At 39.3% G+C, this 19747-nt stretch overlaps 1 protein-coding gene across 1 annotated transcript; it reads right to left on the bottom strand.

The window, feature by feature from the left end:
* Positions 1–3797: 3797 nt before the first annotated feature.
* On the bottom strand, positions 3798–14932 carry LOC124259968. Its single transcript, XM_046694192.1, has 3 exons — positions 14777–14932; positions 5293–5412; positions 3798–4754 (listed from the first exon to the last, which is right to left on the bottom strand). The coding sequence occupies exons 1-3, from the start codon at positions 14826–14828 to the stop codon at positions 3811–3813; spliced, it is 1116 nt and encodes a 371-aa protein (XP_046550148.1). The 5' UTR covers positions 14829–14932; the 3' UTR covers positions 3798–3810.
* Between the last annotated feature and the right edge of the window lie 4815 nt (positions 14933–19747).

Raw genomic sequence — 19747 nt, 5'->3', positions numbered from 1 at the left:
CAAGTCTCTGCAAACAAAATATGAAATGATGAACAGAAATTGGGAAACTTAAGAATTGACAATTCTGAAAATGATACTTTGTTTGGCAATGATATTATCACATTCAATGGATTGTTATGTTTCCCTTCAAATCCAAGAATAGCTTTTTCATTTGTGAAACAAATTCTTCATGCAGTTACAGTATTTAACCAATCCGACAAGTGACTCCATAATCTTTCTGAATGTTCACATTCACAAAACAGATGAATCACTGTTTCAGGTTCAGCTTCACATAATGTATACTTTCGAGATTCTACATATGCAATCTTACGTAGATTTGCGTTTGTAAAAAGAATGTAATGTACAAGTTTGAACCGAAACCACTTCTAGTTGACACTCTGTGTATACAAAATTGAAAACTTGAAACTGATAAATTTCGACATTTTTCTTTTTCTGTTTAATCAAATAAATTTACAAGTATATTACACAGTGGTAAACAGTTCACGTGCAAACCTTGACTTTGGCGCCTATAAAGATGAATGTTACCAAATGCACGTGTGAAAAGCTCATTCATGTGGTCATTCGGTGCATGTTTCAACTGAACACGCACATTGAATGTGAGCTGGAAAACAAATCAAACTTTTCATTTTACTCTTTGTTTGGTAATGCCAAGCCTTTCAAATCAAGAACATCAACGTGCTAAGGGGGAGGATTGGTGCTGGTCAATCTGTGGTCGCTGTTACAGGAACCTTTAATTGCTCACAAGAAACAAGTTTTAATCTTAGGATAAGACTGCATCAAACCGGAACTGTTGCCGACCACCGGGGAAGCCGGGGGCGTCACGTGTCACGTCACTCCGGGAAGATCAAGCAGTACGATTATGTCATCATCGGAACAAATTTGTTACTGGAACTTCCACAGGTAGGAAGATGTTTGGTGGAAGGATAATTGCACAAACTGTCAGATATCGATCGCTTGCCTGCTGCTGGACTCCGCGCCCGAGGACACCATAATGGACCAAGTTTAACGCCTCTTCGTCGCCGCAACCGACTGGTGTCAATTAAAGACAGTGGAATTCGGTTGTCTTCAGCCACGAATCTCGATTCACATTGAGATTTGCCGACGGCAGGGTCCGAGTGTACCGCAGGCGAGATGAACGTCACGCTCAAGTCTGCGTCTGTGAAGTGGACAGATTTGGTGGCGGAGCGTAATGGTATGGGGTTCATTTTGCGCACACGGACGTTCACCCGTTGTAGTCGTTCGAGGGAACAAAAATACTGCCCAGTACAAGCATTAGATTTTGCAATCCGTCCTGCTTCCATTTATTCAGAGACATGGACTGACGTTCCAACAACAGAACGCTTGACTCCATACGGCTGTTCTTACACAGAATTTTCTACGAAATGCCGGTATTCAAGTTCTGGATTGGCCGTCGCGTAGGCCCGACCTCAATTGGGACGAGCTGGGTCGACGTGTTCGTCTGCAAGTCAATCCACCACAGACGTTGCAAGATCTCAAGAACAACGTCACCTTGTAGAGCAATTGCGACGTCTTCCTCGGGGTGTGTCTACTAACGTTCTAAGATCAACGAGGAGACGTTATGTCGCTGTAAGAGACGCTAGAGGAGGCCACAACCCTTACTGAAAGAATCAGTCGAATTGTTCTCCGCGCTATGAACTTCATTTTGAAGGGTACCTTGACATCATAAACGTCATCGTTGTTAAAGAGTTTCGTCGAGTCTTTTTGTTTTGTGTCCCTTTGATGTCAAGATGTTCTGTGGACAGCATATAACTAAACGTATTGTCTTAAATATGATATTAAAAACCTAGTCCAAAAAATCCCGAGTGTCAAGTTTTCTGTTTTGCTCAGTATATTTGCAGGACACTATCTATGGAATGTTTGGAAGAAGATAACGTTGAAAATCTATTTATATGGCCGTTCAGGGTTTTTGGTTTTTGTTTTGCTTCCATTTTTACAACAGGCGCAGGTCTTCGAGCTGATAGTCATACTCTGACCCACATTTGTTGTTTCTTGAAAACTAAACATTAATTTTTGTAATTTGCTCATTTGCTCTGTCACTGGATTGTCTGGTCCAGACGCGATTATTTACACACCGTCGTCATATACCTGGGATAATGCCGAGAGCATGAAATATTGATTGAATAAAGGTAGGCAGCATTACAGTGTCGTGGAAAAATAAGACTTTGAAAAGACAAACCAAGGACTGACAGTGTGAGCACCAACGTATACACACAGTTGGGTTGAGCGTTGTTGGCCTTTCAAGTGCTGGCGTTCCCAGGGAAACGAATCGAACATGAATCTATTTTGAACAATATTTCATATATATCAGCTTGTAAACAAGCTTCAGGACCACTAGCTCATTGGCTCTTGGTGCGAGGAACTGACGGAATTGTTTGTTTTTCGTCCGTGCCACTTCCTTCACATTACAGTCGAGATGCTTATAACGAACTTCGGTTAAAACGAACTAAAGTTAGTGGTCCATTTGAACTCGTCATATCCGTAGTTAACTGTACTGTCAATTAAACGTTGGCCAGCATAATAGTTCTAAAACATGTATTGCGATTTTAGGCCTTCAAGAAATGACTCATGGACTCACATTTCAGATTTGTGAACACAGAGGTATGATTGTTTTGTTTTGCGATGTTTTTGTTTGTTTGTTGTTTAACATCGCAATCAGCAACATTCCAGCTATATGGAGACGGGTAGTAAATAATCAAGCCTGACCAGACAATCCAGTGATCAACAGCATGAGCATGGATGGGATACAATGACTTGTGTCAAGTTGGCAAGCCTGACCATCCCCACCCTACCCCCACCCCGATCCCCTAAGACGCCTCTACGTCAAGCATGGGTGGGAGAAGACCAATTTTAATCCTGATCTTCACGGGTCGGTTTTTCGAGGTCATCGATAGTAGAAACATTACTGCATCCTGTAAATAGACGCGCCTTGGTTGGCAAAAGAGATGGTTGATATTCCAAGCATTAATTTTAACTGTGAATGTCCAACGCCAGTTTATTCAGTTCAAAAATGTAATAGGAAACAAACTTAACCATTAACTTATAATAATTAAACGAAAACATGTTTAACAAGTAGAACGCATTTTATGTGTTATTCGGGAAACGAAGTTTCTAAGCTGTCCATACTTTTTTCTTTGTTGCTAATGTGAAATAATAAAATGTTGACTTTTCCCTGCTGCAGCAAAAAATTCTATCTATTCTCGGCGATTGACAGGATGATATAAATCCAGGTAAGGTCAGTGTCCCCATGGACTCTAGTATGGTGATCTACCTTCAGTTGATGGCGATCTATAGCCCGTCTGTATATTGTATTGTGAACTCTGAACGTCATCCTATGTTAAATGTTATATCACCAAACATTTTGTATGGTGATTTTTCTGTGACCTCATTATGTTTTTAGATTCAGGTTATACGTGTGGATTCATGAAAGACTTGATTATCTAAACTAGACAACCCCTCTTATAGCATTCAGACGACGTTTACTAATTTGGTAAAACCTACGAGCACGGTTTGATGCTTTTTCACGTTTTCTATATATTCAAGATGGATTTTCTATCACCATGATTGTTCCCTCTGAATATACATTCTTCTGGTATGACAAACGTATAGGACCCGTGAAGGCCCGGGTTAGAATAGATCTTCAGTAAACCATGCTTGTCGTTAGAGGCGACTGACGTTATCGGGTGGTCAGGTCAGGTGTCATCGGCTCCAAATTGCGCAGATGCGGCGTAAAACTAAACTCACTCACTTACAAAGGTATAGTAAACAAACACGTTATGCTCATGTCAGTATTTATTTCCCAATAATGCCCGGTAATGATTCGCCCTTTGCAAGATACTTGCTAAGATTAATCTCCGTCAGCTGGTAGCCACCTCCTTCCTTGGCCATAATCTCGTTGATGTTGTCAAAGTAGTGGTTGATGGACGTCCCACCTCCAGCACCGCCTGTTGTGAACACGAACAAAAGAGCCAACTGGTCGTCGATGACGAAGAAGGTGGGGTTGCCACTGTCACCGCTGATCTTGCTTTCATAGTAGTCGTGTCTGATGGAGGTGGTTAGAGGAACATGTAGCCCTGCATTAGTGGAGGAGTAATAGTAGAAGTCGTCCACGAGAGCCTTCTCCTCCTGGTCTGTGCTCACGGCCGGTATGTGCGTACTGTAAGGCACGCGGAAGCTGGTCAGGTTTCTGGGCATCACTTTAGCGAAGGAAATGGTGTTGGGGACGTCAATGTCCAGTTCACCCACCACGATGTCCTGGCCATAGAATGAGCTGTGGCTAGGTCCAGATACTGTCTGGGTCTTCACGACACGGCGATCAACTACGTTGTTGTTTTGGTCAACAAACCTGATAGTGGAATTGAGCTTGATGCTGTAGTGCCTAGCCCATAGGGCGTGTCTTGGAGAAACCAGAGTTCCAGCCTTCCTGTTGGCCAGGTTGCTGTTCCAGGGAGAGATGGAGGTCAGGTCAAGGTCATAGGCCCAGCAGTCCGGGTTGCGGACGTACACTTTGTTGGCATGATCCTGTACGGTGTACACCTTCTTGGCATCAGCTACAGAGATGTTTTTGGCCTTGACTGCCCTCAGCCTGTCATCGATGCCATTTGTTATGGCACCAAAAAAGACCAAGCTCAAAATGGGACGGTGGAGTCTGAGTTGGGTGCGTTCTCTTGGTGCAGTTCTCACCGTAGCCCACCACGTGGACGTGGTACTCACAAAGGGCAAGTATATACTCACATCTGAAGCCAAATATAATATGGAAATGTATCAAGTGTAATGAAATCATTGTTATCATGTAACAAGTTGGATTGCATATCTACAATGGATATATCTGTATTTCAAGGTAACTATGCACAACTTGAATCATCATCGGGATGTATCTTAGAACTGAAACCACAGATTCTGGTACCCATGCAGAGCTAGAATCGTCATCGGGATGTATCTTAGAATTGAAACCCCAGATTCTGGTGCCTATGCAGACATGAATCATCATCGGAATATATCTTAGAATCGAAACCACAGATTCTGGTACCTGTGCAGAGCTGGAATCATTATCGAGGTATATCTGAGAATCGAAACCACAGATTCTGGTACCTGTACAGAGCTAGAATCATTATCAGGATATATCTTGGAATCGAAACCACAGATTCTGGTGACTATGCAGAGCTGGAATCATCATCGGAATATATCTGAGAATTGAAACCACAGATTCTGGCGCGGTTAATCCAAGACCATTACGTTTTAGAAACAGTGGTTCTTTTTTAGGCCGATACTTACATGCTATGATACTTCTTGCCGTCATTGCCACAAAAGATCTCGTTATCACGATATGTCTTTGGCAGGTACTGTTCATCGTCTTCTCGCAATACGCTACAGTATGGTTTGTTAGAGCGCCATCTGCAAGTGAGTGCGTGCTTTATGTAAACATAAAAAAAAATGGGATCATGTTCTCGTTACTCATTTATATATCAGCTCAAATTTTCCCACTTTTCTTGAAGATTGAAGATTTGTGTTTGGCTTTGATGATCGGTTTTGATTTCGAGTAATGAGAATAAACAAATTAATCTGATTTCTATAATGCCAGGGTTCACGAAAAGTGTCTGACCCTCTGACAAATCCGGCAGATTTTCCAATGGCCTGATAGAAGTCTACAACCCACCAGCCCCAGTGTCTGACTGTATATTTCACAATGACTTTGACTTAAGTTGTTTTATGTGACATGTGATACTTGTTTGCTGTTTATATATCTTGTGTTTGTTAATGATTTTAATGCCAATTATAATAAATGTTAAATCCGAAATGCATGTTTAATTTTATTCTATGGGTCCTGTGAATTTTCAATGGGTCAGACAGACATCTGAAACTTGCAGGACCCAATGTCCTGTTACCTTTAAACACCATTCGTGAACACTGTAATGTTATGTTCTTTACCAAGGATAAGGAGAAATGTCTATGTTAGAGACGTACAGATGTTTGAAAAGGAAGCAGAAAACGTTTTAACCCTAATGCTCATTGATAGCATCAGACTCCTTTGTGTATACAAACACAGCAAAAATAACTTAGTTTCCGTTCTTGCGGAAACCTAATGGATACTGGGTAATGTAGGTTTCCGCTAGGTTTCAGTATCCGGAAACAGACAATGCGAGTTTCCGCATAGTTTACAAAACTGAAACTAACAAATCTAGGTTTCCGTCAAGTTTCTACAACTGAAACTATCATTATGCGTTTCCATTTAGTTTCAGTTCGCTGAAACATTCATAGCAAAATGACTTAGTTTCCGCTATTGCGGAAACCTATTGAATACTGGGTAATGTAGGTTTCAGCTAGGTTTCTGTTGGTTTCAGCTTAGATGAAATGGCAAACTTAGCTTTGTGCTGTTCCATTGGGGGACAATATTTACTTACTGTTACATTTGCAAGATAATTTCTATATACAGAACCCAGCTAGGGTCCACGCAGGAAGCAAAAGTACTGTACGTTCCCGTAGTCCCTAGTATGTTGATCAACCTTCAGGTGTTGGCAATCTATAGCCCATTTTTATACTGTACCGTTAAAGTGTTTATGGTTACATGCCAGTTTTTAGTGTACATTTGTGATAGACTAGTTATTTTACTGTCCTTATAAGACAGGTAGGTATATAAGTTTGTTTTTATTTCATGTACACATTTACAAATTTAGATATACGAGTTTCATGTATGTATGTATGTATGTATGTATGTATGTATGTATGTATGTATGTATGTATGTATGTATGTATGTATGTATGTATGTATGTATGTATGTATGTATGTATGTATGTATGTATGTATGTATGAGAGAAGCCACATCAAGAGGGAATCTTCAGCATTGGAGAACACAACTTCTGTATGAATATGCAAATACAAATATGTCAAAACCCTACAACATTTTATGCATATGATGAAATGATGTCTACTAGTGCAGGCATAACATACTTGCTGTGATATTTATTCAACAGATTTTAAATTCAAATTCAAATGTTTATTGTATGAAAGGTCATGGGCCCATATACATGAAGTGTACATTTGAAGCTGCCTCAATGTATCTTAACATATACAGTACACACTAACAATCTCACATAGTAAAGACTTGGCAACTTGCTGACAATCATGAAGCTTCTGTTGCACTCATACTGAGCTGACAGCAATCCTCTGATCTGGTACATATGAAGCAGAGCCTGAGTTGAGACATTTGTTTTGCCACACAGAGAAAGGGGAAATATAACCAAGTTGATTACAACAAGGCTTGAACCAGTCCACAACCGCAAACAGATGGTGTATGCTCTACTTAAGATCTGTGGGTGAATATGAAGAGTCTTGGTTGATGTCTGGCACAACATCGTTGCCATGCTCATCGTCCCACACAGACTCTGCATCATCCTGCAAATACAATACATACAATGCTTAGTAAAACTACAAAACAGCCAAAGTAACACATGTATACATATTCAAAACATGCACAGTGGTATATCTGATCACAATGAAATTATCAAATTAGAACGACTAATTTGTAGATGTACCCAAAAGATTTTTTTTTCACAATCACAAAGGAAAGATCTGTAGTATACATGTATATTGTAGCTTCCATTGGACATGTCACTTATTTGATTGATTGGTACCAGAAAATAGTAGCCAACCCAGTATTCTGAAGCAAATTGTGGTAATATTTATTACTGTTACTGTACTCATATTCAAGGTAACATCTACTACCAAATATCCAACTGAAATCTAAGAATAGGTAAAACGGTACATACATATTTTAAATAGATACGAATCATGTTTAAACACTGAATGTAACACCTTATTATATATGTGATCTTATTCATTTCAAATTGAAATGACCAACTCAACTGAGAAAAGCATACAAAACCTAACATTTCCCATGAATGAAAAATCGTGGGTATTTCTTAGTTTTATCAACCCTCTAAAGAAACATTCACAGCAATATAATAACAAAAAAAATAATTTTTTAATGTGACCTTTACTTTAATTTAAAAACTGTAAAATGTGTAACACAACTTATTCACTTACACTTACAGTTACATATTTGATATACAATAATTAAATATATTCATTATTGATATATGATGGATAACAAAGGGACAGATCAAACTGAAGTCGTTAAGTGAAACCTATGAAGTGAAGTATCTTTGACGACTAACCTGATGAGAAACTGCCGTCCATTCCAGACGGATTCCTTGTTTCCTTGAAACAAGCGACCGGCAGTGCGGACAGAAAACTGGTCTTCTTCTTGGAACTGAAAAACATATCAACTTATAATTACACTGGAATCCACGCACTGTTACATTTTGAGTGATTATATTTTTCACAAAGATAAAGAAATTTATTCTATGTATCTATTTAGTGTTTACTTGTTTTGACTAAATGCTGATGAATAAAAAATATTGTTTTAAGATTTCCTTTAATGAAATTAGGAGCATGGTAGGGTGTAACTATAAATGATTACCAAGCCAAGCCTCTTGTCAATCTCCAACAAGTCCCTAGATCCACAAAACGTATCTGTAAATTGAAACAATGATTCTTTCAGAAATGTTATACGTGACTTGTGTCAATGCATTGTAAGGCTAAGAGGTTTAATAATTGATTACACAAATTATTACACAAAGCTATGAGTGTAAAGTATATGTAATAATTGTTTTAATGGTTATAAAATGATAAAATAGATGAACTGGTATAATTGGATAAATACCGCCATATAGCTGGAATATTGCTGAGTGCGGCGTAATACTAAACTCACTCACTCGGATATATTGAGCTGACATTACATATAAGCTAGCAATATATACTGCAAAATTAGATAATTTAACTTATAATACATGGGAATAGTATATCTAGGTGTAGAACTGAAAAGAATGAACATGATATAAGCATGTCTAATACACTTGCATGTTTGGATCTCAATGGGTAAATTACTTACATGATGAAGTTTTACGTCCAGCAAAAATATTTTCGTATATTGCCTACTCCTGACAGGGTTTTAAAACATCACCTATTTGTCACTAACACAAGTTCTCACGAGTAGGACTCATGAAGCTCGATCAGGGTGCCGTTCCACTAACCGATCTTAGCCCTACGCCAATCGTAAACCCCTAAAATCCCAATCTTAGCGTGACGTTACGATCGGCGTACCGTTCACTAACCAATCTTACCCAAGTCAATCGTAAAGTTAAGATCCAAAGTCTAAGTTGCTCCTGACCAACTTAGGATAGCTAAAATCAATCGTACAGAAACCAAAATGGTGGCTTTCCTATTCTATGTGAAAAATAAGAGCGAGCATTTCACCGTGAGCGTCCCCTAAAATCCCCCATGATTTGTATATTTCTGTGATGTAAACAAACACCGCACTGAAGCCTTACAAATGTCAGGCCAGTCTGACCACTGTCGTCATGGGAACACAACCGAGCGAGTCGGTGTAGCCGTAAAGTGAACAATGTTCTGAAGCAAAAAGATACGAATATGTTTCATTTCACTGCGCATATTTGGTGGGGGATTCTAAAGGCAGGCTGCGTGTTATTCAGGCACATATTAAAAGCTCTGACACAATTGACATTTTTAAAGTCCAGGCTTAAAACCTGTTCTCAGTTTATTACTTATAATCTCGGCTGTAAATACTCTCGTGTAAATTATCTGTACATAGCGCTTTGAGCATGCCCCAGGATGTGGAATAGGCGCACTATAAATATGCATTTATTATTATTATATTATGCCTGATACCCAGCGTTCACACGCACTTGCACTTGAAACCAAGGTGCTCACTACCCTAATATTTTGCTCCAGCTTTGTTCTCCACGTTTACACATGGTTGGAAAAATACCAATGAAGGCCCGGGTTAGAATATTGAACTTCAATAACCCATGCTTGTCGTAAGAGGCCAGTAACGGGATCGGGTGGTCAGGCTCGCTGACTTGGTTTACACATGTAATCGGTTCCCAACTGCGCAGATCGATGCTCATGCTGTTGATCACTGGATTGTCTGGTCCAGACTCGATTATTTATAGCTAAGATACATAGCGTTCACTAACATGAACGCTCATGTTAGTGAACGCTATGCATCTTAGTTAGATTTTTTACAGACCGCCGCCATATAGCTGGACTATTGCTGAGTGCGGCGTAAATCTAAACTCACTCACTCATTCAGTTGGTTCGTAAACTACTTCCATCATTTGCTAGACTATGCAAAGGGAGATAACTCGTGCCTCGCATTCCTCTATCTCTCGCACGAAAGAGTCTCGATCTAAGCTTGGTTCGGATCGTAAGATCGGGACCGGCTACAATCGGCCTAAAATCGGTTAGTGGAACGGCACCCAGGACTATTAAAGTAACGTGAATATGTTTTCAGATTTATTCACTGTTAATTATCTCTAGGCCTACATGTTGATGCTTGACACTGAGGAGGAGCAATTAGTGCCCATAATCCGATGAAAAGACCCTTAAGCCCATAACAGCCCACTGTTGTCACTTTGGATACTCACATTCAATCTGCTCATTTCCACCTTTTCACGGTCCCCTTTGATGTCGGCAATGTAAACGAATAAAACAATGGCGACCGGATCACGTCCACGCGAGACTACCTAAATTATTATAAAAACACACAGCTGACATTTTAGGTGTATAGTGTATGTTTATTTTGTTGTATAACGCGGAAAGATATTGTCAAACTGTAATGCTAGATTTAGATTAAAAAAACAACAACAAAGTGTTTTTCCCGTGAGTCTTTGCGAGACGCCATTTTCATAGCCGCCTCAGCTTCCCTCAAAGCACTGGAAGAGAGAATTCGCTACCTGGAAAAGAAAGATGGAAATGGCTGCGAAAAACTCGCAGTACCACGACCCTGTCAGGTAAGACCAATTTATTTTGTTGTCAAATAACGTTTAATGAATTATTTACTTTACGTACAGAAATCTGGATTGGTAAACAAGCTAATCTATCGAATTACAGCCACTGGCCATAGGTATTCGTCACTATGCATTATTCGACTTACATGATAATTTGGTGCAGCTAGAAATATGTCTTGCATTTATTTAATATCCGTTTGATATTGTTCATATTTTGCACATGGGTCATGAATCATCTCAGCTACAAAGACATAATTTCCGTTTTATTTTCAATTCAGTGCGTGTCATGGTTATGGCAAATTTTAACGAGGCGGTCTATGGGGAAAGAATACGCAATGTTGTATATATATGTTGCTCATGTAACTACAATGTGGAAAATTATGTATCTGTGGCCAAGATGATTTCCTAACAACCTGCAAAATTTGACAACCAAATATGGAAAACTGAATTAATGAAAATTACACAGCTACACTAAAATAGCATGCAAGTCTATGAGAAATTTGCCGACGGACGTATATTTAAGTCCCATGACTGTATAAACTGTTTTGCTCGAACTAAGGTTGGTGAAGTAAAATAAGTCTATCTAAAAATATACTACAATTTTGAAAAATATAGCAAATAGATTATAAATTAATGGATTTGTTTTATTCATTTAGGCTGTTGTGAGGAAACATGTGTCACGACTACTCCTGGAGGAAAAGATCACCCTCTCTTACTGACGGTATGTGTTTATGGTACTACGAAACATAGACATAATTTCACTTTGAATATTTTATTATTATGCTTCCCTAGATACATTTTCACAAAATGAACCATGAACCATACTAAAGTTACATTTGCAAATGGATTTGAATAACCGGTAACTTAATCATGATTTCAAATTGGACCAAATAAATCTTAACTTCACACCTGTGTGAAATTGCAGTCAAACTGACCCCTTGATTTTACAATACCGTAATTTCTCCAAGGTTATGTCACATGAGATAACTAAACTTCATTCATCAGGATGTTTATGTCAGGCCGTTCACTTACTGATTGCATAACCTAAAGTGATAAATCTGTAGTTTGCTTGTTGGTATAAATGTCGCTGCAGGTTTAAGGGTTTTTTTTAAAACTCGAATGAATGAATGGGGAAATGCAAAGAAAAGTAACGTGTTATTGTTTATTTTTTTCAGCAAAGCTGATGATGAGTCTGGAGACTGTATAACAAATGATCAAGGATGGTCAGCAGTAACATGTGAAGGTAATTTTGACCTATCTGTAGTGACTTTCATTATAAATAGTAAATAATTTCCAATTAATAGTGTAGAGACAAAGGTTTATGGATGTCAACTCCTTTATTATGTGAAAACATGTTAGCTTCAGAGTGAATGCTTACCCCTTCGTCAGGTGTAAGCATTCACACCCGAAACATTGTGTTTTTTACCTAATAAAGACGTTGACATCCGTAAACATTCATGTCTTGCATTATTCACTTCTAAATACACCTCAAAGACTTAATGGTGTAAACATACAGTCACTACTGGGTGAATATACTTGTGCCTTCAACAATACGACTGACTGACTGAATTTGGTTTTACGCCGCTTTCAGCAATATTCCAGCAACATCACGGCGGGGGACACCAGAAATGGGCTCAATACGAACTGTAAGAGATTGAATAAAGCAATTTGATGGAAATCTATTACTAGTATCATTATTACTATATAGAAAATGCAATAAATGTTCATATATATATATATAACGTATTACTACCTCTGGACTGGGAAGCATGTAACTTCAGACCAAATTTTGTATAGATTGTGTGTCCTCTTTAGAAAATAAGATATTTCATTCGGTCAATGAAGTGTGATGAATTGCATAATTTGAGTTTTGAGAAAACTAGTGCAAAGTGTGATTGTTCAATTTAGTTCTCTTTATTCAAACTTCCTTTTGGATTACTTATTTTAAATCATCCTTGGCATTGTCAGTTTCTTGTTGATTGATGTTTGTGTAATTTATCAAAATAACCTAGTAATTCGTTATTACCTGCCATTTTCAGAAACTTGCACAACGCCTAAACAGACTTGCATCTATCGATTGGCCAGATAGACGAAAGAAAAAGGTAGCGACAACACTCACCATAGACATGACATCACCAGTCGTGAGTGACGAAGATGACGTCAATTAGTTGCATTCCGTCCCTTTGTCTGGGAGTCCAGCAAGCTTAGGGCATACACGACGACACTGGACTTGGAAAGAATCTACACCTCCACTGCTCTCGTCATGGCCAACGTGAGGACGAGGATGAGGCATCCAATCAACCGGAGGGATCTCCACCCAGGGATGCCCCTTATTGGGCTAACTGACCAACTCTTGCAATATAATTGAATTTATTTTCAATTTCATAATGTAATTTTATTTTATTTTTGTATTGTAAGCTGTATGTTGTGTTATTGTATGGTGTATATCATAGTGGATGTTTGGCGATAGTTGTGACATAGAGTGTGTGGCTGAATGCCAAGGCGTGCAAATAAATGTCCGATACAGCTATGTTTTATTACTGTGTTAAGTTGTATGTTAATGTTATTTTTCACCATTAGCATGATTTTAGAAATAAATTTCATATCTAACATGCTATTTCAAAATAATAAGTGAATGAAAGTTTAACTGACGAAAAATTACCATTTGTTATAAATGATATATGATTTCTTAAACTGGATTGAGTTATGCCAAAATGTTTTGCCCTGTTTTTAGTGCTATAGTACTAGTTATATGTATGATCTTTATTTGCCTTAAATGCTAATTCATATTCATGTTGAGAAAATAAAACAATGAATCTTATTATATATTCTGTTTTTCTTTAAGTAAAATGTCGTGATAACAAATTGCTTATATTGTTTTTAACAAGAGTTTATGATATGAGTAAAGAAGAATGTTTAAATTTGGCTCTTTGAAACGCATATGAAAACCTGTCAACCTGAAATTGAAACCGGTAACTGAAACTATGCGGAAACTATGTCGAATAGTTGGTAACTGAAACTCTGCGGAAACCTGTTGGAGTCTTATTAATAACTGAAACCTTGCGGAAACCTGATGGATTAAAAGTTAAATGAAACTCAACGGAAACTTGTCGGAGTGTGGGTAACGGATACCTTGCGGAAACCTGTTGGAGTGTGGGTAACGGAAACCTTGCGGAAACCCTTAGAAAGTGGGTAATTGTAATTTTCCGTTATTGCGGAAACTCAATGTAAAAAAAACCGGAAACTCACTGGATTCTAGGTGGAAACTTAAGTTTCAGTCCACTTTCCACCAGGTTTCCGCATTGCGGAAACCAAGTTATTTTTGCTGTGAAATGAACAGGAAATCGGTCTATTTCAAAGCTGTCATGTCTATATTAGCAAAGATATTACTTACTTTATACCTTCATATATAATTAATTGAAAAGAGGGAAACTAATTATTATTGTATCGCTGATGTGTGTTGTTTGATTTTTTAACATTTGGACCAAATTTAAATTTTGGATGAAGATCGTAACGTTTGCTTCGTAATCCACTATTTACAACATTTAGATAAAATAAAATCAAGCTGACCTGGTTTTAATAAGAGTGCAAGGTCTAGGATAAGAAAAGGTTTCATTATTTGACGTCGGAATGAAAATTCAGGAATGGCGGGAGATGGGAAACGCAGAATAATAGACGAACAACCTGTTGTTATATTTTTCTGAATACATAAGCACATAATTTGTCCCATATTATATCTTAGCCACTTCACACTACACATGAAGATTATGTAGGTTAATCGTGACAAGATAAACAAAAAATTATATTACTTCTCACAAGGGAAAAGGAGATTAAAATTGACTAGATAAAACAAGCTCATTTCGTTCAAGAGGATTGGAGGTTCACAAACCTGACAGCGTCGCACCAATGACAACAAAGGCGACGACTACAAGAGACATCATCGTGAACAGTTCCCCAGATGTTGTGTTCCAGACCAAGACAAGACCGCTTCTCCTCTGAGGTGCCACCAACTGATTTGGTTTTTATACTACTGTCCACATTTGGTGACACAGGTGTCTGTTTTCCCACTTTCATCTACAATCAGAAATTGCTTCGTGGTTTCATATACACCACTCGCACGGCCAGACATTTAGGTTAAGAAACTTTGAATGTGTATTAGCGTACATTGTTATCTTAACGTCGCCTTCCATATATTTTATACTGCGTTCTACACTTTTGTGACTCTTGTGCCAAATGATCACTATAAGCCACATTCAGACCTACTTTTGCTGTTTCTTGATCATTATTAATAATACACCCAGCAAAAAGGAAAAACCTGACACTGACAAATTTCGACATTTTTTTCTTTTTCTGTTTAATCAAATAACTTAACAAGTATATTTAACAGTGGTAAACAGTGTGAATGCTTTAATTTCGTGAAATTGTCAGTTCACGTGCCAACCTTGAATTTGGCGGCTATAAAGATGAAAAACACAAAATGCACGTGTGAAAAGCAAATTCATGTGGCAATTCGGTGCATATTTGCCATTAAACTGAACACGCACATAGAATGTGAGCTGGAAAAACAAATAAAACTTTTCATTTTAATCTTTGTTTGGAAATGCCACGCCTTTCAAATCAAAAACCTGATATGGCTTATGCTGGTCAGTCTGTGGTCACTGTTACAGAAACCTTTAATTGCTCACAAGAAACAAGTATTAATCTTTGGATGAGAGTGCATCAAACCGGAACTGTTGCCTACCGCCAGAGGCCAGGAACGTCACTCCGGGAAGATCAAGCAGTACGATTACGTCATAATCGGAACACATTTGTTACTGCAATTTCCACAGGTAGGGAGATGTTTGGTGGAAGGATAATTGTACAAACTGTCAGATATCGATCGCTTGCCTGCAGCTGGACTCCGCGCCCGAGGACACCATAATGGACCAAGTTTAACGCCTCTTCGTCGCCGCAACCGACTGGTGTGGGCCCAAGACACATAAGGTTCAATTAAAGACAGTGGAATTCGGTTGTCTTCAGCCACGAATCTCGATTCACATTGAGATTTGCCGACGGCAGGGTCCGAGTGTACCGCAGGCAAGGTGAACGTCACGCTCAAGTCTGCGTCCGTGAAGTGGACAGATTTGGGGCGGAGCGTAATTGTAAGGGGTTCGTTTTGCGCACACGGACGTTCACCCTTTGTTGTCGTTCGAGGGAACTAAAATGCTGCCCAGTACAGGAATTAGATTTTGCAATCCGTCCTGCTTCCATTTATTCAGAAACATGGCCCTGGACTGACGTTCCAACAGACAACGCTTGGCTGCATACGGCTATTCTTATACAGAATTTTCTACGAAATGCCGGTATTTAAGTTCTGTATTGGCCATCGCGTAGCCCCGACCTCAATCCTATCGAACACGTCTGGGACGAACTGGATCGACGTGTTCGTCAGCAAGTCAATCCACCACAGACGTTGTAAGATCTTCAACGTCACCTTGTAGAGCAATGGCGACGTCTTCCTCGTGGTGTGTTTAGGCCTACTAACGTTCTAAGATCCATACAGAGACGTTGTGTGGCTATAAGAGACACTATAAGGGGACCCAGCCCTTACTGTAAACCTCAAGCAAATTGTTCTCCACGCTGTGAACTTCATTTTGGAGGGTACCTTGACATCATGAACGTCATTGTTGTTAAAGAGTTTCGGCGAGATTTGTTTTTTGTTTTCCTTTGATGTCAAGATGTTCTGTGGACAGCGTACAACTAAAATTATTGTCTTAAACCTAATATTAAAAACCTAGTCCAAAAAATCCCGAGTGTCAACTTTTCAGTTTTGCTTAGTACATTAGCAGGACACTATCTATGGAATGTTTGGAATAAGATAACGTTGAAAATCTATTTATATGGCCGTTCAGGTTTTTTGTTTGTTTAGCTGCCCTTTGTACAACAGGTGCATGTCTTCCAACTGATAGTCATACTCTGACCCACATTTGTTGTTTCTTGAAAACTATTCTCTACGTTTGCAGAACATTAATTTTGAACATAGGCTGAAGGTAAGTTGCTCATGATGTCAGTCACTGGATTGTCTGGTCCAGACTCGATTATTTACACATCGCCGTCATATAGCTGGTATATTGCTGAGAGCATGAAACATTGATTGGATAAAGGTACACCGTAGTTGGCGGTGGAGTAATAAGCCAACAGACAAACCAAGGGTTGACAGTGTGAGCACCCAGATATGCAAACAGTTGGGTTGGGCGGTTTTTGCCTTTCAAGTTGTATGTAGTTACGACGACCTGACGTTCCCATGGAAGCTAATCGAACATGAAGCTATTTTAAACAGTATTTCATATATATCAGCTTGTAAACAAGCCTCAGGACCACTAGCCTATAAGCTCTTGGTGCGAGGAACTGACGGAATTGTTTGTTTTTCGTCCGTGCCACTTCCTTCACATTACAGTCGAGATGCTTATAACGAACTTCGGTTAAAACGAACTAAAGTTAGTGGTCCATTTGAGCTCGTCATAACCGTAGGTTACTGTACTGTAAATTAAACGTTGGCCAGCATAATAGTTCTAAAACATGTATTGCGATTTAGGCCTTCAAGAAATGACTCATGGACTCACATTTCAGATTTGTGAACACAGAGGTATGATTGTTTGGTTTTGCGATGTTTTTGTTTGTTTGTTGTTTAACATCGCAATCAGCAACATTCCAGCTATATGGAGACGGTTAGTAAATAATCAGATAGGATACAACATATCAGCGGGTAAACAAGTTTCAGGTGTTGAATTCCACTAGCCTATTGGCTCTTGGTGCGAGGAAACTTTGAGAAGGAGAACATTTTCGATATCGAAAAGTCCAGAGTAGCAGAGGTCTTCAATCCTGCGCAAACCACACTTGGCCATGTTTAGTCGCTTCAGTTGTGATTGTTATTGAGACATATACTATTCACACTTTGCTAAGGATCAAATCATTGATTCAACAGAAAACTATGATGTGGGGTCTAATTTGGTCTAAATATCTAAGCTTATTGTAAGCATGGATCCTAGGTTTCAGTGTGTCACTGCATCTTGTCTAGGCAATTTTTAGACTAATAGGGACAGGAAACTTTCTGCATGGTGGTTATTTGGACTGAAGACATCATTACTTTATGAGGAATGTTATCATTACCCGTTCCATTAGGTAATTGTCAAATGTAACCGTAAATTCGGACTTCTTGATTTGAACCATGAACTCGGCGACACTAAACTGACCCTCGTCCTCGAAACAACCATTATGCCACCTAACGCACATTTTACACGTGCTTTCCATGGATGTCATTGTACGCATGCAAATTTTCACAATAAAAAGACAAAACATTTTCAAATCGGCCTCATTTGAAATTATAAGATGGTCAGACGACAGCTCAGCATCCAAGACAGAGGAAGGGCAATAGGGTTGGCCTCAAGATGGCAAACCCAAAGAAGTGTTGCTAGGCGACTAAATGTAAGCCAGGGTGTTATCGGGATATTATGGTAGAGGTTCAGGACAACAAATGTTGTCCAGAATCGTCCCAGTTCCGGAAGACCTCGATCAACAACAGCCCGTGATGATCGCTCCTTGATGATGATGGCTTTGCGACAGCGATTTGTGACCGCAAGACATCTTCGGGATCAGCTGAGAGTTGGCCGTGGCACCAACATATCCGATCAGACAGTTCGAAATCGTCTACATGTCCGAGGTTTGCGTTCTCGACGTCCTGCAGTCAGACCACCACTACTTGAGCGGCACAGAAGAGCTCGCCGAGATTGGTACCAACGGCATGTTCGTTGGAACCGTGGTCAGTGGGCACGGACAATCTTTTTTGATGAATCCGGCCTCACACTCCAGTTTAATGATGGTCGTGCCCGTGTTTATCGTCGTCAACGAGAGGTATGCTGACGTCAACGTTGTCCAACGTTTACCATTCGGAGGCGGAAGTGTGATGGTCTGGCCGGTTATCTCAGTGCACCACAGAACTGCTCTCTACATCGTCAATGGAATTTGACCGGTCTTCGATATCTCAACGAGATTATCCAACCTCTGGTAATGCCACTTCTTCGTCAACTTGGACCAGGGGCCTGGTTCCAGGATGATAACGCTAGACCCCATCGTGCCAGGGTGGTGACAGACTTTCTGCAGCAGCAGAACGTTCAGCACATGGTGTAGCCTGCTTATTCACCCGACTTGTCACCAATTCAGCATGCTTGGGATGAGCTAGGACGAAGAATTCGAGCTTTGGCTTTGTGTGAACTCTGATTTTAGGGTACTTGACTTCGATGGATTGTGGAATAAAGTTGTGCCTTATCAATTCAGTTTTGTTTTCGTTTCTTAAGAGTTTGAGGTTTTGCTTTTGTCATTGGTTGTCACCATTTTATTTCCATATCTTATACTAGTATTCCAAAATACTTGTGACCCTTGACTTCTTTTGAGAAGTATATATGTAGATATATTCACTAAGAAACAGTTAAGTTGGCAACAGGAGTGACAGAGTGAGTGAGTGAGTGAGTGAGTGAGTGAGTATGCCTTACGCCGCTTTTAGCGATATTCGAGCAATATCTCGGCGGGGGGCACCAGATACAGTCGCTTCATTATTGGAGTTTGTGCTGTTCGGTTACATACATATACTATCGTTTTTAGTAGTATAGTATAATTCACTTATAGCTAACACACTTATAAACTGATGGATAATAATTGTTTGTTTTCGTCCGATTTACAGTCGAGATGCTTATAACGAACTTCGGTTAAAACGAACTAAAATTGGTGGTCCCTTTGATTAGTCATAACCGTAGTTTACTTTACTGTAAATTAAACGTTGGCAGCATAATAGTTCTAAAACATGTATTGCGATTTAGGCCTTCAA

Source organism: Haliotis rubra, unplaced genomic scaffold (genome assembly GCF_003918875.1).
Source record: "Haliotis rubra isolate DU_JTF1 unplaced genomic scaffold, ASM391887v1 Scf745, whole genome shotgun sequence".
Classification (NCBI taxonomy): Eukaryota; Metazoa; Mollusca; class Gastropoda; order Lepetellida; family Haliotidae; genus Haliotis; species Haliotis rubra.
This window is presented reverse-complemented; position numbering and strand designations above follow the sequence as displayed.